This window comes from Panicum virgatum, chromosome 9K (genome assembly GCF_016808335.1).
Source record: "Panicum virgatum strain AP13 chromosome 9K, P.virgatum_v5, whole genome shotgun sequence".
Lineage (NCBI taxonomy): Eukaryota > Viridiplantae > Streptophyta > Magnoliopsida > Poales > Poaceae > Panicum > Panicum virgatum.
This window is the reverse complement of record NC_053144.1, coordinates 44217814-44245143: the sequence shown is the minus strand read 5'-3', so window position 1 is coordinate 44245143 and position 27330 is coordinate 44217814. Positions and strand designations below refer to the sequence as shown.

The window sequence follows — 27330 nt, the reverse complement described above, 5'->3', positions numbered from 1 at the left end:
TGGAGGGCCCTCAAACTCGCCGGCGCCCTCCATGCTCTTGCTTATCACCGGGAGGTGAAGCCGTGAGCCCGTGAAGAAGGATAAGGTGGAGAGAGAAGGGAAGGGGAAAAATAGGAAAAAAAGGAGAGGGTATTTTGGTTATTCAATCTTTTCTACATGTTTTAAACATCTAGAAGGAGTTGTTTTGCCAAAGATTTTTAAAACAGCTTTAGCTCCACTAACGAAGCCGCTCTACCAGAAGAGCAGAAGCTGGAGCCGGAGCCATTTTTGAAAGAACTGAAGCCGTGCCAAAAAGACCCATAAATATAAACACGACTTCTGAGTTCAATGTCTTAATTTGTGGCCAAAATGTGAAATTGTTTACTGCACGGACAACCTAAAACACTACTTATTTGTGACTCCTCAGTTCTACCGGTAAAAAAAGCCGCGGCATGCTTTGCAAGACAATGGAGCTAGATCTGAAATAGCCAGTCGCATGCTTTGCCAGACAATTGAGCTAGATCGACAGCGGTTGGTTGGTTTTATTATACAATAGCTCCCTCGATCTCTCTATCTCTCACTGCCCCACTTTTAGACGTCTGCACACAATCTCTCTTTGACCTTATTTATTATTGTAATATTGCATTTTGATCACAAATATATGTGGTTTTAGTATATATGTTGTCAATTCTTTTTAGCTTTGACCATCAAAAGCTGAAACTCCAAATAGTTTTGCACTTCTGCGACAAAGTAATATACTAAAACTTCTGCGAGTTTGATGCTATTCCATCGTACGTGACAAAGTAATATAATAATATATATAACTTTTAAAATTCTAAATAGTAGATTTCTTACAGAAATTGACAGTCAAAATTGCAATCTGGTATAGCCTGTGTCAATGTCTTAATTTGTTTATATTTATAATAAGAATGAGTATTATATATTATATATAAATAATAAACAGCGAATATAATTGAGTACTCGATGTGCGATCTCGAGTAAGACTAAACTATTTTCCACATGCCGCACTATTATTAGTTGGAAGATAGCTAGCCTACACGTACAGGGTACAGCTACAGCTAGCTTAACATATAACTGGCGTATGAGACAAACGACAAGGTATACCCAATCCATGTCAAGAAAGTAGTCTCTGGTTGGTTCGTCAAAATATAGTACATGTTGAGAGATTTTAAATTTTTTACCGGTTGTTTTTCTTTTAACTTTGACCATCTGAATATATATAAAAAAGCTATATGGATCGACAGGATACATATTATAGTATTATACTAAATATTCATCATGAAATTAAAAGGCGTGCATTGGTTAAAGTTTTACCCGCCTGTATGCCACCGTATCGATGAACTCACTCGACATGTGTATTTTCAATCGAAGGGAAAATATGGGTTAACTAAACAAGATGAATGGACCGAATGATAATTGAAAACAATAGGGGGTTGCAGAAGAAAGGGACAGCTAGGTCCTCTCTAATAATTAAGACCGGCACTGTCGACCGACGATAGTGATAAAACAAAACCAAGACAGGTCAGCAAAAGCAGTGGCTGCTATAGAATACTTTGGATATGCATGCAAGACTTCGGCCTGTGATCTCGCGGCTTTAGATTAGCTGGACCTGACTAGTTATTATTAACACCGTACCACCAGGAACTTAGCTATGCGATTCTTAATCATGCTAGCTTACTCCCTCCGTTTTAATTTATAAGTTGTTTTGGTGTTCTAGGTGCATAATTTTTGCTACGCGCCTAGATATACAATATGTCTAGATATATAGTAAAATTTATGCATCTACAGATATCAAACTGATCTATAATTTAGAACGGAAGGAATACTCCACACAAGAGTAACTAGCTAAATTTCTGCGTGCTGAGTTATATTTTACCCTCTTGTGACTGCTAAGAGTAATAAGCTCCTCGAATTAACTAGATATTGCAGCTATAGCGGAGAGCAGCGGAGATCAGTTAGCTTGATCAAGTCACTCGATTTTATTAATACAAACCAGAGGAGATAAAATAGCTAGGTCAAATCTCTCCAGTTTTGTAGATTTCACTATAATCGGAGTCTATTTGAATGGACTAAAGTTGAGTGCTAAACATTAGTATCTATTAGCACTTATATACATTTGTTAAAGTTGGTTTTTAAGTCTTGTCTAAAGTTTAACCTATCCCATTAGCGCTACTGTTTGGATAGACTAGTGCTAAACTTCAGCTGTAGCACTTAAACTTATGGTTTTGCAAGTTCGTAGTAATGACTGCGTATGTACGTGATGGCATTGAAGCAATAGAGTTGCACTGCACGGAATCCGTCAATGTTGTCTGCCGCAAGTGTGGAAGCAATCAAAACCTATTGACAACGAGGGTACGCACGTACGATCGGTACGTAGATCTCAGCATAGTTCTTGGTCACAAATTCCTGTTCTCGATGTGACGATCATGACCATGATAGAGAGTGTGCGTCACACGCGTTCGAAGTTTATGGATGCATGCTCTCCAACTAGATTTTATTTCTTGGCATGCGGCTGCTCCGTATACTTTTGGTCTAAACAAAAAAAAAAGGTAAGTAGAGGTCCTAGCTAGGCAATGGTGAAGAAAACTGAGTACCTCGTGTGTGTTTTTTAGGCAGACCGCACTTCTTTATTTGTACGGTGAATCGATGGTCAAGGAGAAATTAATGGCATGATGTTAGGTGTAGCTTGACAAAAGAAAAATATAACTAAGGCACAGTATACTTGTGTCGGTCACGGTAGAAAGTGACATACTCTCTCCAGATTGGTAAAGAAGTCGTTTTAGACATCGACACGGTCTTTAAAAACAACTTCGGTCATTATTATTTTGCTATAAAAAATTTATAAAATATAGTTAATATACACTTTTATCAAACTAGATTTCAAAATGAATCTATTTTCTTCAAAAAAAATGAATCTACTTACATCGCTTTTATATTTTCAAACTCAAAACAAAAGAATTTAAGTACGGTTAAAGTTTAAAATATTTGACTTAAAACAAACTCAAAACGACTTCCTTTTCATATAGGGGGGGGGGTAAGTGGCTATGGACCAAATAGGTGTAGTAAGATGCAGAATTGTTAGCCTTCGTTATTTTTCATGCATGAATTTAACTGTAACTTTTGACTTATGTTTCTTTTCTTATACCAACATTTGTTTTTATTACTCCTTGAATATAATGAGTGTAGCAAACCTTATTTCAAAATTTAATGTTGTCCGAGTGTTTTATCAAATTCACGAGGGTTGTTGTCTTTCTTAATCATTCCTCTCAAATGGCCCATTGAGGGTTTATAGTCTATTTTGGATAAAAAAAACTCCATGGAAAAAAATCCCCAACTAACATTGCTCAACTAAAAACCACTAGCCACTTAGTAAATAACTGTCCAGAAATGCCTTAGTTAGGCAAAAAAAAAACTTGACTGTTTGAGGAAAAAAACTAAAGAACACTAGTGATCATCAGTCACTCACAAAAAAATGTTTTAAATTTAGTAGACACCATTTATATGCATGAACTACTTCAAAGATGGGGACTAACTGATCCCTAACTGATATGAAAAAAAAATCATGAAAAATCTCTAGGTGTTGTCTCCATATCCATTATTCCACGTTAATTGGTGACTAACAAAGATGTGAAAATCCTGAAGAATGAATAATTCTAAATGAAACGGAAAGAGGACAAGTCTAAATATTATTTTGCAAAATAGAATCTTTTGTTTTCTATGCCCTACGGCAATTTCAATGTCCGTACGTATTTCAATATTTGTGATGTGCAAAGAAACAATTTTTCCGTAAAAAAGCCATGTACGCTTTCATGCTCAATGTACATCCCCATTTCTGTGTATATGATACAGGGTGCACAATTGTATACTACCAAAAAATGCCGATGCGGCTCGGCGGCACAATATCACCGCCAGTTCTAAGGCGAACCGGTGGTGATATAGGCAGTGATGAGGCGTTGGGAATGGATCAATTTGTATTTTGTAGTAGTGATATCTACTTCTGTACATATATGAACAGGGTACACAACTTTATACTACAGTACTGAAAGATGCTGGTCAGCTCGGCAGCACAGTATCAAACCCAGTCATAATCAAAAGAGAGCATCAGCAGGACCATATCATATATATGATCTGGCAGATTATATTAAGTAATGATATATACGAGCAGCTTGTACTTGATGTGCATATTCGACTGATTGAAGCTTCTCCGATCACGACTAAGTCTCCAACCTGAAATTCCTATCTTTTCGTGAGTGATGGGCAAAACATTTACACGTTTCATAAAAATTCCTAGCTATCTTTTCTCCAAGAAGATCATATCTTTCGAACCTGAAAGATTTTCGCGACCATGAAAACACATAGTAGTGTTGTTTGTTCATGTGGCGAAATGACTTGAACGTCTTCAACTGGGTGTTCCTAGGCACGCCTAGCTCAGCTCTGCAACATTAAACCAATATACAGTACTCCCACTGCTCTAAATTATAATTTATTTAATTTTTTGTCTCAAGTTTGACCACTCATCTTATTTTAAAAAAATTATGCAAACTTGATCAAATTTAAATTATTTTTTAAGAAATTTTATTAATAAAGCAAGCCGCATAAATGATATTTTGCACAAGTTTTTAATAAGATGAATAGCCAAACTTAGGATTAAAAAGGTTAAACAAATTATACGCACTGCGGCATTGTTCACTCCCTCACTCAAACACTCACAAAGACTCGTTTTTTTCGAAAATAGATATACGATTTTGGCACGCAGTTTTTGCATTATGAACAAGAAAAATGAATAAATTTCTATTCTCCAACCGTGGCGGAACATAGGCGATAAATACAGAGCGGCAAGAGCAGCTGAAAAGAGGACATGTCGCTGAAAGGGAAATATCACAGGCAATGGTTACCTGAATGAATTAGTTGGTGCTCTGGGTGGTCCAGGTAGCGATTGGGACCGCTAGATATTTAATTTTGATTCGATCGTTGAGGTTTGTTTCGTTTCATGGACTTGTTTGTTGTTAGCAGATCGGTCGAGTTAATTTATACGTGCAACTACTATTCCATTATATTTATATGGGATTAACTTATATCCAATCTAGCTCGAGTGATATAAAAAGTGTAAGACAGATACTCGTATACATTAAACACAATTATCATATGAGCACATTACCCACATGTCTTGTTCTTATATGCACCTCCAATGGAACATATATATACGGCGTAACACAAGAATCAAAATCAGCCAAAGCCTAATATTTCCTTCTTTCATTGTAAGTCATTCCAGTTTTTTTGGAGAGTCCAAATATTTCAAGTTTGACCAAATTTATACAATAAAATTTTTATGATACCAAATAAGTATCACTAGATTCTTTTTTTTTGCGGGTATCACTAAATTCTTCATTAAATATACTTTCATAGTATATCTATTTGGTGCTATAAATTTTTGCAATCCTTTTTATAATTTTGGTTAATATAAAAATAGTCTGACTCTCAGTACTAAGTTGGAATGATCTACAATTTGAAATGGATAGAGCAGTAAAAAGGGGGGAAATTGGTGAAGACAGCATGCAATTTCCCCAACCTGCTCCTTTGCAACCCTGGTCCAAATGCTTGCCACCTGTCCACATAGACCATATCATATGACGCAGCGCCTGCTCGGCTCCTCCAGGCTCCAAGCACGGGTCGGCTTCTAGGTGCCCAGGCTCGGCTCTCTCGTGTACAGCCGTCTGCCCGTCTCCCCTTTTTTTTTCCAGTAATAAAAAGAGGGCAGCATTAGACGAGAATAAAGAATCTCGGCGGAGGCACAGTAAAAAAGGGAAACAGTTTTTCCTCTCTTTGAAAAAAAAGAAAAGGGGAAAGGGGAAAGATAAAAGAATCCATTGGGGATGCCGACGGCTAAGAGAAAAGCACGGTTTGTGAGGTGGAGCTACACGCCAAGGAGAAAGCAGGAGTAGACTTTTTCATGGAGCTCGTGAGTCGTGACCTTGACGGGTTTTTATACAAGCCAGCTGATAACCATGCGGCGTAGGAGTCCTGTGTATCTGATGCAGAATTGATACGCCACGACTTGCTGGTTCGTATTGCTAATTTGCTAGCGCTCTTTGGATGATAGAGGAAAATAAAAAGGAGTGGTCGCTACGGCGCGGTTAAAGGCAGCCGAGAAAGTGACGGCCCCGTACTGCGCTGGATAGAGATCGTCTCTTGGGTTGCATGAATGATTTCTCAATCAACCTGTCTTACCAACACCACTAACAGTTTGTGTCAAAAAAAAAACACCACTAACAGTAACAGCCGCCGGGGAATGTTAGCTTCAGGCTACAGCTAGCCTAGAAATGGTAGTGGGGCAATTTAACCATTGTGGGCCGTACATGGGCCAACTCCGCAGGCCTACGCGCCCATCTGACAGTGGGCAGCGTAGAACCCCACACAACATCGTAAAGATCACAACAGCATTAGGACGATGATGAGGCGATAACGCGCAAGGTTAAGCAAGATCTGACTAAGAGAGAAGTCTTCCACCGATACTAAAAATGGGCATGGCTTCCTTCAATAAACAACGAGTTTTTTTTCTGTAATAGAAGTGTTTTTTATGTAATAAAAGTTTGACCTACAAGACAAATTAAGCTTTATTTTTTCAGAGTCGTAGTCATGACTCATCACACAAGACGATTGTTATTCTAGACGGCCACCGAGGCTACGTTCAACTCTTTGCCTTAATACCGCCAATCAAAGCTTGGACTCAATATTTCTTCCATGGGAACGTCTGGCAGGTAAGTTCAAATCTTCCCATTGTGGGTCATCGATTCTGGAGAAATATTGTTCAACCGCCTCATCATGCACTTGTTCCAACCTTGGAGGCATCCACTGCAATTGCCCCCCAAAAAAACCACCAGAATTCAAAGGTTATATCAGATGAAATTAGCCATCTTTAATAGATCCTGATCAATGTTTGAAATACGAGGTTATACGTACCTTTGGGTTGCGATCTTTATCTATCAGTATAGCCCTGCATCCCTGCAACAGGAATTGAATCTTAAGTGTAGACATCTTGGCCCACAAAGAAGAAAAAGTATAGAAATCTTGACTGAACATGAAAGGTGTTGAGGATATCAATATTTACCTCAAAAAAGTCACGGCTGAAATCACCACGCATGACATGGCAAACCATTCTATATTCCCGACGCAAGCACTCCCCAACAGTTTGAGTTCTCCCTTCTCTTATCTAAAACCAGAGTTTCAGAACAATGAAAGAACTATACTGCCATGGGCACACTAAGACAGTAGACTATGATAATATAGTTTTAAAGATGGGTAGATTTCTGAGGGATACCGATCTCAGGGAGATTTTCAGACTGGTCGGAGAGGCCTTTTTCAAGGACTGGATTGTAGCTGCAACCCATTCAACAGCCGAATTTGAAGTTTCTTGTTCCTAACAAAAATAAATACTAATTTAGCAGGGGTAAACAGGTGAACAACATAGCAGCCAAACACGACTCCTACGTCAATAAAGAAAACTGTAACACAACTCACAAGAGCAGATATGATTTCTTCAACTGTTCTTTTGGAAAAGCATTTGTTGATGATTTCCAGCCTCCAGAGTGCCAAAAAATTCAAAATTAACAAATAATGAATTAGGATAATGCAGTCATTCAATCAGAGCAATCTTACCTATTCAGAGAGCTGTTTTCTTTCAATGATGGCTGATGAGAAAATTGATCAATAATACCACACACAGCAAAAGGATTGGAGGTGTCCACCTTTTTAAGTGATTCCTCCAGTAATGGCAGCCTCTGGGGAAAGAAGAGTATTTGCTAGGGATTATAGACAGATATAACACATACACAGACTTAGGATGTAGGGCAATCATCATTGAGAGCATGCAATTGCTAGATTAATGAGGTCAGGATGCACGATATACAAAATAATAAAACAACAAATGGAGAAGTAAATATCAATATTGAAAGCAAAAATCGACAGCTACATTTTCTTTGGGGGAAATTCTGTTCCATGAATGTAAAACAAAAGGGGCAATGTGACGCTAAATCCATGAGTTAGAATTTAAGTTACAAATGAACCTACATTTAACTGGACAAAATGAGTTGCCAGACCACACGCATGCATTTCCGCACCATCCAATCTTGCACCGGCAAGAGCAACATACTCTCCTGGAGAAAAGACATGATAAAAGTTTAAGAACAACTAAAGATATCTTTGCATCATTTAAAAGAGTAAAAAGTTTCTCTCACTCCATTAGACTAACTAATCTAGTAGAACCAATAAACTTAAATAGACAATCAGAAATCTGGACTTTCATGGTTCCAGAGATCAATTGCACAAGCATTATTGTTCAAAATCAAATAAGCACATGACCATTCCAAAACTGTAAAGGTTGAAAGTGAATATGGCTAGAAATTGTAGATGCATTCCAAGGGGCAATAGCCGGTTACATATATAGGCAAGGAACCCTAACGGTTTATAGAATACCACCAATCAAGGGATCCTTGCCATGTACATGAGAGAGCATCTAACCTAGGGCCGGCTCACATCCGGAGAGGATGGAGACTAGGCGCCATGGGCCCAGAAGGGGCGAACCAAGCACAGCCCACTATGGGCAAACAATATCCTCTAACAAAGGTGAACACAAGAATACATGAAAGTTCAGGGTTGTGAATAATATCCAGCAACACCAATACAAATCACGATGGTATGGTTCCAAAATAACGAAGAGAGAAAAGAACAACCATAGAAACCAGGTAGCCGAGACAGAAAATAAGAAGCCCCTATATCTGGAAAGAGTCCCAATGCCGTCTCTGGCATTGCAAAAACCTGCATGAATATCAAATTATTGCACTTGAAACTTTGAAAGTATTCTAGTTATAAGAAAAATTCAAGCTAGATCCTACAAATTTCAAATGAATAGAACTACTAGCATATATCAAACCCACATTAAAGAAAGTCAGTACGACAATTGAAGCCTGACCGAAAAAAAAAACAGGCCTAAATTCATCAAAAGAGGTACAAAAGATTGTGCTGGGTAAAGCCACAAGAACGTTATGAGGAAGAATTATTTTTCTACCCTATAGTAGCAATCTTCGAACTTATTTATTTTTTCCTTTCCTTTCTTATAAATCCAAGGCATAAGTATATTTGAGGTAAAAACCTGTAAAATGTTATTCTAATTGAAAGGCAGCCCTCCTTCCATGTCTTAACTCTTAACTTTAAAGCATTGCTATTCTCTATGAACTAATTATACCATCAACTATGTATGTGTCAACGAGAAATCTAGCCTGAACTTGGTATCCGACATTTCAGCGTCATGTAACAACTACGACTCATGTAGATTAAAATGTGAGCAAGCACTATGAATACCAGCATAGTAACTTATATAAAAGAGCGAGCTTAAGTAGCATATTGTGTTTCTCGACCACTACACAGTTACAGTTCCTCGGCAGCCAAACCCCATCTAACTCTGGATTATTTAAGGATGGAGCAACACTCAGCAGAACCTTAAACAAGATCTCAAGCTGCATCATGGTATGCAAACTTTTTGTGCACTGCACAGCCCATCTTAGAGATATGACTAACAAAAGAAGCAAAAATATCACTTGAATTGGATTAATAGTATATACTGTGTTTTCGGTCACAACTCGAAACCTTCCATGTAAAGAAACACCAGCGCCTCCACCCATAACAATTCCAGCAAGAAGAGAAACCTACAATCAAATGGTCTAGCCTTTAGAGGCAAGGGATAAAAAAAGCTAATTGTTACATGGAGAAAAACATTGAAAGGGTGTGGCTCACCTGAGGTTTGCTATAAGTTGCGATGATGTAGTTTAACAAAAATTCATTTCGGAAGAAATCAGCGCCATATTTCCAGCTGTCTGATTCATGAATTAGATACAAAATACAGTCAACCAAACATGTGGAACGAGATTATATCCATATGCTATATGATAACAGTCACAGCCTCACAGGCATTAAGCAAGGAAATGGAAGACTGTGAAAAACGTAGAAAGCAATCCATTCTGGATCTTTGATATCACAGAGACATGCTTAAGCTATAAATACCATTGTTTATAGCCCGGACAACTGCAGAAACATCACCTCCAGCACAAAATGCTCTTCCTTTCCCCTGAAAGCAAATTAGGGTTGATAGAATAGCAAACAACAGTAGCAACTGAATGCACCAAGGAGATGAAGAGATGGTAATGAATGATGATTATATCAATCTAAGAGAAAGAAATGAGATATGGCTAAAAAAAGGAAGATGAAGTAAGCTCCGGGTTACATTTGCAAATAACTTTTATTCAAGGGTTAGGGCAACAAAAAGCATCCGTGCCACAAGTTATCTAAAAATCATGCACTTTGATCAAGCAGAATAAACATGATTCAGAACAGAATAATCACATCAGACTCTCTGTGTTCTTGATTTGTTTTTCAGAGAAATAATTAGGCAATCATGTTCTCTGTTACTGCCTTGTTACTCGGTACTTGCTCAGCAATATAGTGCACCCAAGTAGTGAGCTCAGATTACAAGAGCAGAAAACAAGACATATATATATATATATATATATATATATATATATATATATATATATATATATATATATATATATATATATATATATATATATATATATATATATATATTCCAAGTTTAATCACATCAACAATAAATGATAATAGAAACACAGTTGTGTCAGGTACCTTCATAATCAACAATTTAACTTTATCATCTTTCTCGTAAGCAGTGAAACACCTCAAGAGTCCCATAATCTGCAACATGAAAGCAACATCACCGTGCTCCCACTATTCCAACAGTAAATTCAGGTACTCAAATACTGCTGAACTCTCAAAAAATACCATTGCAGAGGAGAGTGCATTCAGCTGCTTTGGCCTGTTCATAATCAGTGTCCGTGTAGAGCCATTTTCTTCTACCAAAAGCTGGAAAATAGAGGATAGGAAAAAAAATTACTTTTCTGGTATAGAAAAACCATTAGACGGTCGTTACAGGAAATTCATGTCACGATCCAGAATCGAACCGGCTGCTCTCCAGATACATGGTCTGGATAGAAACCTTTCTGACCGCGACTTTTTGTGACGCAGTTCAGTGGGTGATAAAACCCTTCCTACGTCTGCGAGCTGGTAGGCTGGCCGGCCAGCCTGCTCATCAAATGAAGAACTTCAGTCCCCACATCTATCTACGAACCCCCCTTCCCAACCATTATTTTTTCGAAATAATTTGGCTCCAGGCCGATGAAGGAATAAGTCTATGTCATCTCGGTCTTTGTGGGTCTCCACCTAGGAGGCTAGGACAGGTTTCAGTTTTTCTTTTGACCAGCATCTCAGACCTTACATGATCCTTGCTGCGTGGTGGTTGCTGCAGCTGCAGCACATTGGCATCTTAGACTAGCTTTAGCATCTAGAGGACAGCATCTAGAGGACGACAGTTAGGACCTAGAGGACAGCATCTTAGACTAGTCCTTGGTGTGTGTTTTGGCTGCCCTGCAGCCCTTGTATAAAAGCGTGGCCACCCCTCCCGTTGGAAGGCATGTCTTTGAGTTTGTGAATGAAGAAAAAACCAGAAAATTGTCCCAAGTTCATTGTCATCCTCTCAGCTCAATGAGTTAGAATTGAGCTTCTAACATCTGGTATCCGAGCCGTACTTTCCTCTAGGTTAGACATCTCCTGCTCTTCTCCCTCCCAAGCAGCAGTTCAGCCACCAGCAGCAGCAGCTAGCGCAGCAGCACCTGCTGCACCCTCTGCTCCACCTTCCTCACCCGGGCGTCTGAGGCTGCGTCTTCTCCACGCAGCAGCCCCTTGGAGGCGCGCCATGTCCGACGCACCGTCTCAGCGCTCGGTCGCCTCGAGCGCACGGCGTCAGCGAGATGCCGAGCTCGCCGCGGCAGAGGAGCGCAGGCGAGCGACGGCACAAGCCGCTGCAGCAGCGGCGAGGGCGGCCAGGCTGGCTGCAGCGGAGCTGGCGGCGGCCAGGGCGGAGGTGGAAGCAGAGGCGGCGGAGGATGCAGCGCGTGCGGCGGAGGTCGAGATTGAGACCTTGCGCGGCAGCCTCAGCGGCTCCATCGCCGGCGACGCCACCGCCGACGAGGACCTTGAGGAGTTGGAGAGGGAGAGAGCGCGGGAGCGGACCGCGCGGTGGGCAGCAGCCCACCCCGGCGGCGCGCCCGGCGGCGGCCTGGACGGCGGCGCCCCTAGCGGCGGCGCGCAGGGCGGTGGCGGCGCTCCTGGCTGGGGTCCGCGCGGCGGCGCCCCCGGCTACCACGGCCTCCAGGCGGTGGTCAGGGACGTCGGTCCCGGCGGTGGGTGGCCCACCCTCACCAAGACCAACTACGTCGAGTGGGCCGCGGTCATGGAGGTGAAGCTCCAGGTGCGGCATATGTGGGAGGCAATCCGGTATGGCGACGTCGACTACGATGAGGATCGACGGGCGCTGGATGCTCTCATCGCAGCAGCCCCGCCGAAGATGCAGTTCACGCTTTCCAAGAAGCGAACTGCCAAGGAGGCCTGGGACTCCATCGCTGCGGCACGTATCGGCAGCGACCGCGCCCGCAAGACCACTCTGCAAGCACTTCGCAAGGAGTGGGAGAACCTGGCCTTCAAGACGGGTGGGGATGTTGATGACTTCGCCCTCCGTCTCAACACTCTGCTGCAGAAGGTGGTGCAGTTCGGCGACGACATCTACGACGAGGAGAGAGCCGTCAAGAAGCTCTTCCGCTGCGTCCCCGAGAGGTACAGGCAGACCGCTCGCTCGATTGAGTCTCTGCTGGACCTCTCCACCATGACGATCGAGGAGGCGATAGGTCGCCTCAAAGTCGTCGACAGCGACGAGCCACAGCCTCCCTCGGGAGGCATCTCCATCGGTGGGAAGCTCCACCTTACTCAGGAGCAGTGGGAGGCCCGGCGCGGTGACAGGAGGAGAGGGGAGCCCTCTTCCTCGACTGGTGGCCGCAAGCGCGGCAAGCCGCGAAAGGGGCGCGGAGGTGCCCAAGCCGGGGCACGAGGGCGCGCCGAGGGTGGCGCCCGCGGAGATGCTCAGGGCGGCGCCGCCGATAGGCCCAAGGCGGCACGAGACGACGCCTGCCACAACTGTGGCAGGCCCGGCCACTGGGCCAGGGACTGCCCGCAGCGGAGGCGTGGGGGCCAAGCCCACGTCGCGGAGGCCCAGCCGGATGACGAGCCGGCTCTGTTCCTACTCCACGGGGACATGGAGCCGCATCCGGCGGCACCGCCTGCCACCGCTCTACTCCACCTCGACGAGCCGCGTGCCCGAGTCCTCCTTGGCAACGGCTCCGACGACGGCAGGGTCGATGGCTGGTACCTCGACTCCGGCGCCACGCACCACATGACCGGGCGGCGGGAGTTCTTCTCCGACCTGGACGTCGACGTAGGTGGCTCCGTCAGGTTCGGGGACTCCTCCGCCGTGGAGATCAAGGGCGTGGGCTCCGTTATCTTCACCGCCAAGTCCGGAGAGCACCGGATGCTCACCGGAGTCTACTACATCCCGGCGCTGCGGAACTCCATCATCAGCCTTGGGCAGCTCGATGAGAGCGGCTCCCGCGTGGTGATCGACAGCGGGGTCCTCCGCATCTGGGACTACCGTCGCCAGCTTCTCGCCAGGGTGGTTCGAGGGAAGAACCGCCTCTACATCCTCGACGTCGGGGTGGCCCAGCCTCTTTGTCTTGCAGCTCGCAGGGACGACGAGGCATGGCAGTGGCACGAGCGCTTTGGGCACCTCCACTTTGAGGCCCTGAAGCGGCTCTGCGCCAAGGAGATGGTGCGAGGCCTCCCATGCCTCGACCACGTGGAGCAGCTCTGCGACGTCTGCGTCCTGACGAAGCAGAAGCGGCACTCCTTCCCCCAGCAGGCGAGCTTCCGAGCCAAGGAGCGGCTCGAGCTCGTGCACGGGGACTTGTGTGGCCCGGTGACACCGGTCACACCAGGAGGACGGCGCTACTTCCTGCTGCCCGTCGACGACCTCTCCCGCTTCATGTGGGTGATGATACTCGGCAGCAAGGGAGAGGCTGCGGACGCCATCAGGCGTGCTCAGGCCGCTGCGGAGGCGGAGAGCGGCCGCAAGTTGCGCGTGCTGCGCACCGACAACGGCGGCGAGTTCACGGCGGCCGAGTTCGCGGCGTACTGCGCGGATGAGGGCATCCATCGCCACTACTCCGCGCCATACAGCCCGCAGCAGAACGGCGTCGTCGAGCGGCGCAACCAGACGGTTGTGGGGATGGCCCGGGCCCTCCTCAAGCAGAGGGGGATGCCGGCTGTCTTCTGGGGAGAGGCGGTGGTGACGGCCGTCTACATCCTCAACCGCTCGCCCACCAAGGCACTCGACGGCATGACGCCGTATGAGGCTTGGCATGGGCGTAAGCCGGCGGTCTCCCACTTGCGGGTCTTTGGCTGCCTCGCGTTCGCCAAGGAGCTTGGCCACATCGGCAAGCTCGACGACAGGAGCACTCCGGGAGTGTTCATTGGCTACGCGGAGGGTTCGAAGGCCTACCGCATTCTCGACCCGGAGACACAGCGTGTGCGCACGACGCGCGACGTTGTGTTCGACGAAGGGCGAGGATGGGCGTGGGACAAGGCGGTGGACGACGGCTCGGCTCCGACGTACGACGACTTCACCGTCGAGTATGTCCACTTCGAGGGAGCTGGGGGAGTAGGCAGCTCTTCTTCGCCGAGCGTGCCTACCCCTGTCCCTGAGCCTCCACCGACTCTGGCGCCCGACACACCGGCGGCACCACGCTCTTCAGCTGCGACTCCGGCTGCGTCGAGTTCCTCGGCTGCACCACCACAGCCGGCGACGCCGTGCACTCCAGCACCGACAGCCACTCCTCCGGGCACGCCTACTCCAGCACCTGCTCACAGACCGGTGGAGTTCGCTACTCCGCTCTCTCACGACGAGGAGCGCATCGACGCGTACCACGACGGTGAGCCGTTGCGGTACCGTACGATGGAGGACCTTCTCGGCGATCAGCCGGTGCCGGGACTGGTGCCTCACGACCTGGAGGCACAGTTGCACCTCGCGTGCGACGACGGCGAGCCTCGGTCTTTTGCAGAGGCCGAGGGACATGCGGCATGGCGTGCTGCGATGCAGTGGGAGATGGACGCGGTTGGGAAGAACCGCACTTGGGAGCTTGCTGATCTCCCTCGCGGTCACCGCGCGATCACCCTTAAGTGGGTGTTCAAGCTGAAGAGGGATGAGGCCGGCACCGTCGTCAAGCACAAGGCTCGCCTGGTGGCACGAGGTTTCGTGTAGCAGGAGGGAGTCGACTTCGACGATGCCTTCGCTCCCGTGGCACGGATGGAGTTCGTGCGACTCCTCCTTGCGCTAGCTGCCCAGGAGGGCTGGCGTGTCCATCATATGGACGTCAAGTCGGCGTTTCTCAACGGCGACTTGAAGGAGGAGGTCTACGTGCACCAGCCGCCGGGGTTTGCGATCCCCGGCAAGGAGGGTAAGGTGCTACGTCTGCGCAAGGCCCTCTATGGCTTGCGGCAGGCCCCGAGGGCGTGGAACGCCAAGCTGACCTCCACGCTCAAGGGGATGGGCTTCGAGCAAAGCCCGCACGAGGCGGCCATCTACCGGCGGGGCAAAGGAGGCAATGCCCTGCTGGTGGGTGTCTACGTCGACGACTTGGTGATCACCGGCACCAAGGATGCGGAGGTGGCGGTGTTCAAGGAGGAGATGAAGGCCACCTTCCAGATGAGCGACCTGGGGCCTCTCTCCTTCTACCTGGGGATCGAGGTGCACCAGGACGACTCCGGGATCACACTTCGACAGACCGCCTACGCCAAGCGCGTCGTCGAGCTCGCTGGGCTCACCGACTACAACCCAGCTCTCACTCCGATGGAGGAGAGGCTGAAGCTGAGCCGTGACAGCACGGCGGAGGAGGTGGACGCTACTCAGTACCGGCATCTTGTGGGGAGCCTCCGCTACCTCGCCCACACACGGCCGGACTTGGCGTTCTCCGTCGGCTACGTCAGTCGGTTCATGCAGCGACCGACGACGGAGCACCAGCAGGCCGTGAAGAGAATCATCCGCTATGTTGCGGGGACTCTCGACCACGGTCTCCACTACCCGAGGTGCCCTGGGGCGGCACACTTCGTCGGGTACAGCGACAGCGACCACGCCGGCGACATCGACACCAGCAAGAGTACGAGCGGGATCCTCTTCTTTCTCGGCGAGTGCCTCGTTAGCTAGCAGTCGGTCAAGCAGCATGTGGTGGCCTTGTCCAGCTGCGAGGCCGAGTACATAGCGGCATTCACCGCGTCGACTCAGGTGCTCTGGCTCGCTCGACTGCTTGGTGATCTCCTCGGCAGAGACACTGGAGCGATGGAGCTCAGGGTGGACAGCAAGTCCGCTCTGGCCCTGGCGAAGAACCCCGTTTTCCACGAACGGAGCAAGCACATCCAGGTAAGGTATCACTTCATCTGAGGCTGCTTGGAGGAAAGAAGCATCAAGACGAGCTACATCAACACCAAGGATCAGCTTGCGGACATGCTCACCAAGCCCCTTGGGAGGATCAAGTTCCTTGAGCTTTGCTCCAGGACCGGAATGGTTTAACCCTCCCACAAGACGACGGACAAGACTTAGGGGGAGAATGAAGGAATAAGTATATGTCATCTCGGTCTTTGTGGGTCTCCACATAGGACAGGTTTCAGTTTTTCTTTTGACCAGCATCTCAGACCTTGCATGGTCCTTGCTGCATGGTGGTTGCTGCAGCTACAGCACATTGGCATCTTAGACTAGCTTTAGCATCTAGAGGACAGCATCTAGAGGACAACAGTTAGGACCTAGAGGACAGCATCTTAGACTAGTCCTTGGTGTGTGTTTTGGCTGCCCTGCAGCCCTTGTATAAAAGCGTGGCCACCCCTCCCGTTGGAAGGCATGGCTTTGAGTTTGTGAATGAAGAAAAACCCAGAAAATTGCCCCAAGTTCATTGTCATCCTCTCAGCTCAATGAGAGTTAGAATTGAGCTTCTAACAGCCGAGCCATAATTCTTCGAAAAAGGAATGCAATTGCTGGGGATCTGCCTCAATGTATTCGAGAAATTGCTCCAATTCGGCAGTTTCTAATAACCTGATACACAGAATACAGAAACAATACAGATCACAAGAGGCATGACACTTGGCATCGACAAGCGTGAACTGTTGTAAAAGCAGGCTACCTTCGCAAGCAATGGCAACACTCCATGATTGATGGTTTCCTGAAATCTCACCGACCTGATTGGATCTCAGAACTAAGTATAGACAGGACAAAGGGTCAAGCCAATTAACGCCAGAATTACAATATGACCGACCCGCTGGGTAATGGCTACCATCAGTCCACCATGGTTTTTAATCCTTCAAAGCATGCCGGATAAACGTTTCCTGGAATACTAGTTCGACGGAACAGGAAGCAGGCAACGAACCTACAACTAGCAAAATCGATCGATCAGCAGCAACTGAAAGCGGAAACCAATCCTGCGGGCCAAGGTAGCCGTGAATCATGCATACTCAAACTAACACAACACTCGTGTGGTAAACGTTAAGCAGCAATCAAAGTTAATCGAGCACCGCTGAACCGGCAGAGCGAGCGAGCTAGAGCTGCGTGAAGCAGATGCAGAGCCGAAGGGAGCGAGCAGTAGGGTAGGTAAAAAGGGTACGCGGGTGGTTTCCTCGTCCGATCGGACGCCCTAGTACGACAACCCGGAGAGCGAACTGCGAGGCCGAGGCAGCCCAATCGAATGGTAGCACGGCGCACGGCGAATAGGTCGCGTGACGACGAGAGAACGACTTGGAGACTCGGGTGGGGAAAGGGGCCCGGACCTGGTCGGAGTCGGCGCCGGGAGGCAGCGAGGCCATTCCGCCCTCCGCTCGGGAGGGGACGGGACGGGACGGGAAGAGACGCCGCGGAGGAGGAAGACGAGAAGACTAGACTGGTGTGATGTCCGCCTGGTGGAGTCTCACGAAAGAGTAGGATCACGACGAACGGCAGGCCACAGAGGATGCGAACGAAAGCCACGTCGTAGCAACCGGCGGCCCACGGCCCATATTGAGCAGATCCCACGGCGTCCTGTGCTCGGAGTTTGGTGAATCAAGTTTATCCCCTTGAACTTCGGAACGAGGCACAGCTTATTTAGAAAATCAAGCACAAGTCTTTTTAATTTTTAAGTACTACCTCCGTTCCAAATTATAGGTCGTTTGACTCTTTTGACATCAAATTTTATCACTCATCTTATTCAAAAAAAATTGTGCAAATATAGTCAAATTGAAGCCATTCTTGAAGAACTTGTAATATGACGTGATATTTTGCACAAATTTTTGAATAAGACGAGCGGTCAAATTTGAGATTAAAAAATCAAACGAACTATAATTTGAAACGAAAGGTGTACGCGTTTTCTCACATGAATCGGCTCGGATTTTGCGGTGCTTAACACTGGGACGAGCAACGCGAACACCACTGCTATTTGTTCGCAATCCCAATTCTCCTGCTATAACTCCCAAAACGAGGTATCATAGCGTCCTCCTAGACGGCAATAATAGTGTTTTTCTCTCACAACAAATCAGCACCAGCCACTAGTCAGTCAGCACTACTTTTCTCTCGTAGCAAATCAGCACCAGCCACAGCCAGCCGAACAGAATGAATGGCAAAACCCTATCAGCAAACTGGCAGTCAAGTGATCTCTCTCTCCATCCATACCGTCGGACAGATCACAGAATGACTGAATAAACACATTTCTGTAAAACTGGTGTACTCTTCAGCGAACTTCTAAAGCTCACACAGTACATAATCTCATTTTGACGTATCAGAATCACAAAATTCCTCAAGTCAGCCAGCCACATCCCACAAATGAATGCTCCAGTAAAAATGCACGCATGATAAGCAGCAGAATATAAGGGAAGAAAACAAAACAGGATACCATCCTGAATTAAACAGAGCATCCAAGTAAATCCATGATCCATAACACTAGAGAATGGTATTTTAACTAGCCTAGGAGGTGAATATCTCATCAGGCATCCATCACAACTCGCGTTAGGGGCTGACTGACAGACTTTTAGGACAAAGCTACAGCATTACAACGGGCGGCTAATTCGAATTAAATTAATCTTACTCGGGGAAACAACAGCAGGTGAGACCATGAACCCTACTCTCCTAGCTAGCTTAGCTATAGCAGATACACCGTCACCACCGATCAGAGCAGACGACGCGAAAGGATCATCCATAGCAGCAGTACCAATCAACCATCAGCAGCTTCCTCTCCAGCCCAACCAAGAAATGGAGCACTTAAGGTTGAGCAGTGTTAGTTCGACATCATCTTCATGTCAGAGTCATGCCTGTTCTGCTGGTGCGCGGAGAGGGACCAGCCACCAGAAGCATAGGCAGGCGGCATGTGCTGGTGCTGGTGAGGGTGCTGATGCTGGTGCTGGCCGGAGTGGTTGAAGGGCATGGTGCTGTGGTTAATCGGGCTGCCAGAGTCATCAGATGATGCACTGGATGTGCCCTCAGATGGAGGGCTGGTGGCCACAGGAGGTGGCACGAAGGTAGGCATCTGTGGTGGAGGAGCAGACATTGGTTCGACCTTCCGTGCCTCGGCTGGCTTTGATTTCTTGCCCTCTGCGATGAAACTGGCCACCACAACCTGATTATAATCAAACACAGAAGTACAAAGTGGTCAGCGAAATAAAGCGAACAAATGTCAGCTAGGAGGAAGAAAGTCTACAAGTTGATCAAACCTGAACAGGAGTTGCTGCCATGAGCATTCCAGCAACACATCCTCCAAGCACTCGTCCATCAGATCCTGCAAGTGCGACACTTAAACCACCAGTCCTGCTGCGAGTGTCACCATCCTCCGCGAGCAGGAAAGAACCAGATAGTGAGATGATCTCAAAGCGGCCCTGCACAAGAAATTGTACACCATCAGAAGATGAAAGCATACCATTGTCAAGTGGAGTAATGAATATCATGCATAATTTGTTCAGTTAATTGCTCTTCAGATTCTGAATTTTGTAAAGTGGCATTTCCACACACGCACAACTAGAACTATTGCCATATGGCATCCGATTGCATTCACATCAAAGTTCCAAATCTTCAGCACAGTTAAAATCCAATCACAAGAGGAAGAATAACAACTCAGTAACTTATAGGACAAAATGCTGTGCTTTTCAATCCCTAATTTGAGATGACCAAACACAGGATGAAGAACCCAACAATAACATAGACTTTAACCAAAAGTCATAAAGACCTTATTTCCCACCAACCAGGTGGCATTCTCATCAACCTGCCAAATTGTTAGTTGAAGTACAAAGTGCAATATGGATCAGTGACATATTCTATAAAACATTGGAGAAGGCATTTTCAGATTCACGTACTGTTCTGAAGCATAGAAAAAATATATATTTCCAGTAAAGAAATCGAAAATCATAACAAAGAAGTCAATATCGAACCCATTATTTAGTACTTCAGAATGTAATAATTTCCATTAGCACGAGAACAGTACAACATAATACCTCATAAGTAACTAATCCACCAGATGTAGCAGGCTGCCGAAGAGTTACATTGCTAATTGCACCATTAGCAGAAAGGATGCAGACTGTGCGAGGGCCTTGCTGTGAGAACGTCATTATTTTGGATGCAACATCCTGCCAAGAAGCACACATTTCAGAACGAAAACGCAAGTGATAATCAACTGAAAATAAATGAAGAGATAGCTGGTACTCAAAAACCAAACCAAGGTCCAACCCACTCCAAAAGAAAAAAACAAACAAACAAAAGACATGTCTTGGTCTTTGCACCATGCTACACAATTGGCTAATAGCTAAAAGCTTGTATAGAAGAATTCTAAGCAGCTTGCTGAAGGTAAATGTTGCGGACGCACAGAATTACTCCGATTCAAACAACAGTCAAAGCAAATGCAGGTAAAATACTGAAGACCTATCAAATTATGAAGTACAGTCAAAGAAATGCAGGTAAATACTCAAGATCTATCAAATTATGAAGTACCAGGTCAGAAATACAACAACAGAGACCAGCATTTGCCACCGTACTTGCCAGAGTAGTTTGATCAGCATGAGCATTTGTTTCACCCAGGAGCTATACACCATGCACAGTCCACTCGAGGAGCAACGAAAAGGTGTCGCTGCTTGTATCCCCTCACCGTACAACGCAGATTTCAGGGTCGTACTGCCAGCACTAGACTATCAGTCTGGATCAGGAGTGACGAGTGCACCACCCACTAGTACACTACCAGGCTGCCGCCGCTGACCGTGGGGCCGGTCAACTGACAGCCGTGCTGGGAATCTTACGGACACCCACGCGAGCTCGCAACCTGCCGGCCTTCGCAACGGCATGGCAGAACAGAGCACACAAAGGTCACCACACTGGTGCGGTGACTTGGCATTCTGGCAAGAAGGCCACACCACACAGCGCAGACGCGCGCACAAGGCGATGCGTGGACTCGCAGATCTATACCCATAGACGGCGACCGAGATGCAGCAAAACGTTTGGAAGTTGAACAAGATCTGTGAATCTTACCTCGCCGGCCTTGACGGTGAGGATGTGAGGGGTGAAGGCGATGCCCCAAGAACCTGCAGGCACGAGCGCAACGCTGGTGAGGTTTAACCGACGAGACGTGCCCAGGATGACACAGCGCCATGGCAGGAAACTGAGCACGGGAGGGAGAAGAGCACGCACCCAGGGCTTCGAACTGCTTCTTCTTGCCGGAGCCCGGGGGCCTGCCACGGCGCTTGGCGTTGGGGTCGGACGGGGGACTGCTGATGGAGAACCCGCCGTGCTGCTGCTGGCCAGGGGCCGCGCCGCCGCCGGCGGAGGCGGAGGAGATGGGGGCCAGTGCCAGGGCCATGCTGCCGTCGGGAGCGTACTTGCGCGGCCGCCCGCGCTTCTTGCGCATCAGCTCGCCCATGCCCAGCACATTGCCCCCCGGCGCGCCCGCGGCGGACTGCGGCGGCGGCGGCGCGTACAGCATGGGCGCCGCGTGGTGCTGGTGGCGCTCCGTCTTCCCCGCCATCTGGTCGAACGAGAGGCGCATGCCGCCGGGCATGGGGGCCCCAGGCGACGGCGCGGGGGCCGCCTGCTGCTGCGCGAACGGCGGCGGCGGGGGCTGGTGGTGCTGCGGCTGCGGCGGCGGCGGCGGCATAGAAGAAGGCGGCGGCGTCTGAGACGCCGGTGCAGGCACGGGCGCGGCGGCGCCGGCTGCGGTGGTGGCGGGGAGCGGGGCCACGTCCTTGGTCTCCATTTGCGTAGATCTACCCGCTTGGCAGCTTCCGCCTCCTCGTCTTGTCGCCGCTGCCGCTGTGCTTCACAGTGGCAGTGGTCCTGTCGAGCTTGGACTCGCAGCACAACAAAGCTCTCAGCCTTGTCCTCCTCCTCCCAGCTCTGTAAGGCACTCACTCAGCTAAGGCTAGAGCACTAGTGGTAACATGGAAATTAAGCGAGAAAGCACGGCCTCGGTCTGAGCTAGTAGCTAGGTTGCTGGCTAGAGATAAATTTTAAAAATCTAGCGCTAGGAGACGGATAAAAAATCAAGAAAGCAGCTCGGGAGGGAGGGAGAAGCTGGGGGAGGAGGAGAAAGCAGTGAGAGAGGAGGGGAGATTTGGTGAGAGTTAGGAGGGGGAGGTGATTGATGCCTGCGCGCACGCCAGTACGGTACCTAGGTAGGGCAAAGTGATTAGATCGGCGCGGAGCAGCAGGTCCATCACCATGCCATGACTCCCTCTCGCTCGCTTCGTCCTCCTCGAGCCCTCACTTCACACCAAACGCCACTCACTCGCTCGCTCCCCCTCTTGACCTCTTGCTTCCTTGTTTCGCATGCAATGGGGACGAGGTGGATGGGAGAGCCAAGAGCCTAGCGAGCTAGCCTTGCTGCTGCCTAGGGAAGAGAGAGAGAGAGCAAAGCGAAAAGAGGAAGCAAGGTGGGAAAAGGAGGAGGAAATTACGGGAAATGGAAATTAATACTCCCTCCTTCCCCGTTTATAAGGCATGGTGGAACATGACACGGTCTTCTAAACAACACTTTGACCATTTATTTATCATATATTATATCACTTTTGATTATAAACTTATAATCATTGTAAAATATATTTGATTATGAATCCAATCATATGAAATTTGCATTATAAAAATAAAAATTTAATAGTCAAATTATTGGTCAAAGATGACAAGATTTGAATCTTGATATACGTGTATGCCTTATAAACAGGGAAGGAGGGAGTAAAAGCGAGGCCAATAAAGAAAGGGAGAGAGCAAGTGAGAAAGAAATTTGCTTCGTGTACACACACGCGCGCGAGGACCAAGGTTTACCAAACCGGTGGGAACCGATCCGGTTTGGTCCGGTACCTAACAGGCCAAAATTCAAAATGTGTGCAGTGTAGAGAGAGTTGTGTGCAGTGTATCTCCTCTCCACCTCCCCTCCCCCCGCTGCTGATGACTACTGCTGCTAGTATCAGCAAGGTAGCAATAAAGACGGAGGTGGAGGGTGTGGGGACGCTTTTTGGCTCGGAGTTCGTGAGAAAGGGAGACAAGTCATAACTACGCTTTCCCACCTTTTTACTCCTCCATCCACCACCATTGCACCGAAAAACACACCCAAACAAAAGCCGATACAAGTATTCAAAAAAAAAACAAAAGCCGATACCAGCTCCGTCCTACCCCTAAATTCAAAACGCCATTTAAAAAAAAGGTAAGGAAGATGCAAAACACCAATTTGTTTACCATGATGGTACCGTCAAGTTGCCCAGTCTTAAAGCATCTCCACCAGATTACTTGCGTACCGTATATATTTCATCTAAACTATACTCTCTAATAACTACTACTTCTATATTTTTATATTTTTACCAATGGTTGCCGAAGTAAACTATTAGTAGAATCTAATCACTAAAGATAGAGTAAATGATGAATCTCTTCATTTAAGTGAGAAGAGATGTTTTTTGACGATTATCAAAAAAATTTAGGTAATAGGGATCGGATCACCTTCAATCACCAAACTTTTTTTTTGATATTTTGGAAGAGGGATGAGTACTCGCTTTGAGATACTCGTACCATGTGAGCAACCACACCTACTCTATTCCCAGCAACATCACAATAATCAAACCATACTCGAGAACTAACAACTCCCGTCAAACCCTAACTCAAACATATATATAGATATGGCAACGTTTAAAAGGAATTTAGGGTGGACGGATTAAAATTATCAAATATTATGAATCCACTGCAGTTGAATTAAGTAGTATGGTTTCCCAACAATAGATGCAAAAAACAGCACAAAGTTACATTAACTAGCCTATCATACAAAATCTAGCTAGGGCTACCATCATGAGGGCAATCGTGATTGCTCTCACAAACTGAACAAGAACCAAACCATACTTGTTTATGGACAAGTTTCATCGAACACTAACTCAAAAATGCTTATACAGTAATAGAAATTTATAAAACACGAAATATTAAGTACTATGAAACGAAGCAACATGAACCTATATAGTAAAAATTACAAGTTCAACCAAAAATAAGAAAATCTTTTAGCTTATATCGCTAAGTTTCTCAATACTGGATGCCAAAAGAATAGCTAGCGCATGGTGGGATTAACGGGTTGTTCTTTTCTAACAGCTAGCTATGATTGTCGACAGTTGGGGAGAGGCGTGGGAGGCAAATACATGTATAGTTAGCTATGGTTTAGTAAACTCGAATACCCTTTAGTAGAAAACTAGAGATGTAGAGAGGAGATGAAGGAGAACATACCTTGACGACTATCTTGGTCCACGAAAGAGAAAAACTTGAATGTTTTAACAAGGTCCGCCGAAAATATAAAGAAGATGGAGGGAGAGCCGCGTCACATACACGTCAAAAAAGAGAGGAGGAGGGCAGTTACACCAGGAGAAGGCAACAAAAGCTCATGAATAAGCGGTTACTGAATGACATAAGGTCCAACGTCTATCTATTATTGAAGTCTTGAAGATAAGAGTAAAAACTATAAAAACTATACATCTATGGAGAAGCAACCCTCCATAAAATCGGTGAAACCGACAATGTATTAATGGCGTGCAAACACGTATAGGTCATAAGTTATTAGATGCCTTATGAGATGACAACATTATATTGCATCATGACAATATGATAATTGAATGACAATGAGCTGCCGTTTGAAAAAGATCATTCTAGTTTTCGCCTAATTAGTGAAGCCATAGGTTTGCTACTAAAACTAGTAGCATATATTATTGACTCAAATAGGATGAAAAGAGTTTGTCTTTCAGATGGACAAGGGGTATGATCTAATCAACTGGCCAATACTTTTTTAGGTATCTTCGATTTTTTTTCTTGTACTTGTTAGTGATATATGTTATTTGGCTTGCTATTTCCTAAGGATGGCCACAAGTTTAACACTTTGCCATGTTCATTGAGCAGCAAAATACAACCAATTAGATCGATATCATTTTACGACATATGGTGTTACAAATGATTATTACCTGATTTTTGTAGGTACAACAATTCAGCATTAAGAACCAGTGGCAACTGGCAACTAGCTGTCAGCATCTGTCAATTATATATTGAAACCGATCACATTAGTGATAAAAAAGATCCTTTGCAATAAGTCATTATCCATAGCGAAGAATATAGCAAATATAGGATTATCATGCTTTATAGCATAGAAAAAATAGTAGAGCTATAGGAATGATCATTTTGATGGAAATAAAACACAAATAGCGCATGGACTATTTGATAGAATTAGACACAACCTTACATTTTTTTCCAATTGCACCTCATTTTCTCTGAATTTTCTATAGAACTACCCGTTCTATTTGATTTTCGTAATGATTCTAGAAGTTTGATCTAATGCTTAATGTACTCCTGGGAATGGTTCATCATCCAAAATCCAACTGATGATATCCAACGACATCCAATTGAAATCACATTACCATCCAGTCCAATCCCAGAAGTTAGTCTTCAATATCTAATCCTATCCAATCCAACCTTACGTACATAATTATCCATCCAACCAATCCAATTCATGTCTCAACGTGGAAAAGGAGGCTGCTGCGGCCAGGAAATGGTCGATGATGCCGTCGAGTATTCAGAAAATCTTGCCCAGGTAGTTGCTCCCCGGCGACCCCATGAGCGACCTGAGGAACAGGAAGAGGTCGGGCATGGCGGTGGACGCGATGAGCACCTGCAGGCCCTGCGCCGATGCGGCACCAACGTCGTTGATGTCAGCGAAGATTCGAAGCGGAGCACAGGCAGCCTACCTTGACATCCACCTTCGCGCCGGCGCTGCCACGCGAGACGACACAAATCACCGCTCGACGACGACGCGCGCGGCGAGGCGCCAACGTCCGCGGTGCGCACTCATGAGGGCCTCCCGAGCGGAGTGCAGGAAGGAGACCATGCGGGTTAAGAAGAAGAGCGGCCTGTGGCCCGACGGCCGATGGCCAGCGACCGAACGTTGCCGCGGCAGCAGCTATCGTCCGCCCATTCCCTTCTACTAATCCAATTGGATTTGGATTATCCTCTAGTTTTCTATCCAACAAATCCAATCCTATTGGATCTAAATTAAATGGATATTCATATCCAATTAGATCTAAATCTAGTGGAATCCAAGTGGCAAAATCTAATTGGATTTAGATTTAGCCCAATCCATTCCCAGGAGTATCTTAATGAGCATATAGGAATTTTTGTATAGTCCCTAAGAAATTTCTCCACATGAAGTGTCGGGTACCACGATTAGGGACACTCTAATCGGGGTACTAAGATCGCTTTATAACGCAAAACACATATTAAGGCAACCGGGCCCACGAAGGCCCACGGCCTCCTTCCCATCTAAGAGAAAGGAAATGACTCAACGAAGCCCAGCATGCGGCCCATTCACACCCCTCTCGGGCCCGCGAGACGATCTCCGCCTCACCCGAGGGCTCCCGTCGAGATCTCTCGACTGCGCCCCACATCTCCGCCTCGCTCGAGGGTAGCGGAAGTACCCTCGAGCAAGCAACGTATCTCCGCCTCGCTCGAGGCCACCCCTCGGCATAAAAGACAAACGGCCCCGCCGCTCAACCGCTCGCCGTACGAGGGAATTAAAAGCCGACCACTCCTCCACGACGCCCAGGACAGACGGTGTCAGACCGCCATTCCTCATGATGGTTGTGACCGGAGTCCCATCCGCCGACTTCGGTCACTGCTCCGCCATCCCGGACGCTGTGGCGGCACTGTGGAACATGTGGCGCGGGACAAGACGCGCTCAGCACAGTCCCCATTACTATTCTGCCAACTCCGGTTGACCGGACTCCACCTCATCATACGCATGGCCCCGGACCCGCCTCCTGCTTGGGACAGGA

The 27330-nt window shown here is 46.8% G+C and overlaps 2 protein-coding genes across 7 annotated transcripts; both read right to left on the bottom strand.

Annotated features, from left to right (window-relative positions):
* Positions 1 to 6529: 6529 nt before the first annotated feature.
* LOC120651589 (3-hydroxyisobutyryl-CoA hydrolase 1-like) lies at positions 6530 to 17982 on the bottom strand. 2 transcript variants are annotated; one of them, XM_039929139.1, is made up of 14 exons: positions 17821 to 17982; positions 10852 to 10932; positions 10696 to 10764; positions 10057 to 10120; positions 9790 to 9869; positions 9618 to 9701; positions 8730 to 8814; positions 8068 to 8153; positions 7657 to 7778; positions 7519 to 7579; positions 7319 to 7417; positions 7109 to 7210; positions 6961 to 7002; positions 6530 to 6852 (listed from the first exon to the last, which is right to left on the bottom strand). In XM_039929139.1, the coding sequence occupies exons 1-14, from the start codon at positions 17854 to 17856 to the stop codon at positions 6715 to 6717; spliced, it is 1149 nt and encodes a 382-aa protein (XP_039785073.1). In that variant the 5' UTR covers positions 17857 to 17982; the 3' UTR covers positions 6530 to 6714. The 2 variants fall into 2 exon arrangements, with proteins under 2 accessions (XP_039785073.1, XP_039785074.1); XM_039929140.1 differs by lacking the exon at positions 17821 to 17982 and adding an exon at positions 11031 to 11196.
* Positions 17983 to 18888: 906 nt separating this feature from the next.
* LOC120651588 (AT-hook motif nuclear-localized protein 10-like) lies at positions 18889 to 26441 on the bottom strand. Of its 5 annotated transcripts, XM_039929138.1 has the most exons (8): positions 26248 to 26433; positions 25471 to 25537; positions 24746 to 24779; positions 21686 to 22387; positions 21527 to 21579; positions 20503 to 20634; positions 19729 to 19890; positions 18889 to 19634 (listed from the first exon to the last, which is right to left on the bottom strand). In XM_039929138.1, the coding sequence occupies exons 4-8, from the start codon at positions 22245 to 22247 to the stop codon at positions 19296 to 19298; spliced, it is 1248 nt and encodes a 415-aa protein (XP_039785072.1). In that variant the 5' UTR covers positions 22248 to 22387; positions 24746 to 24779; positions 25471 to 25537; positions 26248 to 26433; the 3' UTR covers positions 18889 to 19295. The 5 variants fall into 5 exon arrangements, with proteins under 5 accessions (XP_039785072.1, XP_039785067.1, XP_039785069.1 ...); XM_039929133.1 differs by having other exon boundaries at positions 24746 to 26180; positions 26248 to 26441; XM_039929135.1 differs by having other exon boundaries at positions 24746 to 26124; positions 26248 to 26439.
* Between the last annotated feature and the right edge of the window lie 889 nt (positions 26442 to 27330).

Coding starts and splice junctions, on each gene's coding strand:
- LOC120651589 (XM_039929139.1), bottom strand. CDS start 17,856: ATGGCCTCGCTGCCTCCCGGCGCCGACTCCGACCAG. Junction 10,933..17,820: donor CCGGCGCCGACTCCGACCAG/GTCCGGGCCCCT, acceptor TCTATTTTCCAG/CTTTTGGTAGAAGAAAATGG. Junction 6,853..6,960: donor ATAAAGATCGCAACCCAAAG/GTACGTATAACC, acceptor GGGCAATTGCAG/TGGATGCCTCCAAGGTTGGA.
- LOC120651588 (XM_039929133.1), bottom strand. CDS start 22,247: ATGGAGACCAAGGACGTGGCCCCGCTCCCCGCCACCACCGCAGCCGGC. Junction 20,635..21,526: donor TCACCGTCAAGGCCGGCGAG/GTAAGATTCACA, acceptor GCTTCTTGGCAG/GATGTTGCATCCAAAATAAT. Junction 19,891..20,502: donor GTGGATTAGTTACTTATGAG/GTATTATGTTGT, acceptor TTTCTTGTGCAG/GGCCGCTTTGAGATCATCTC.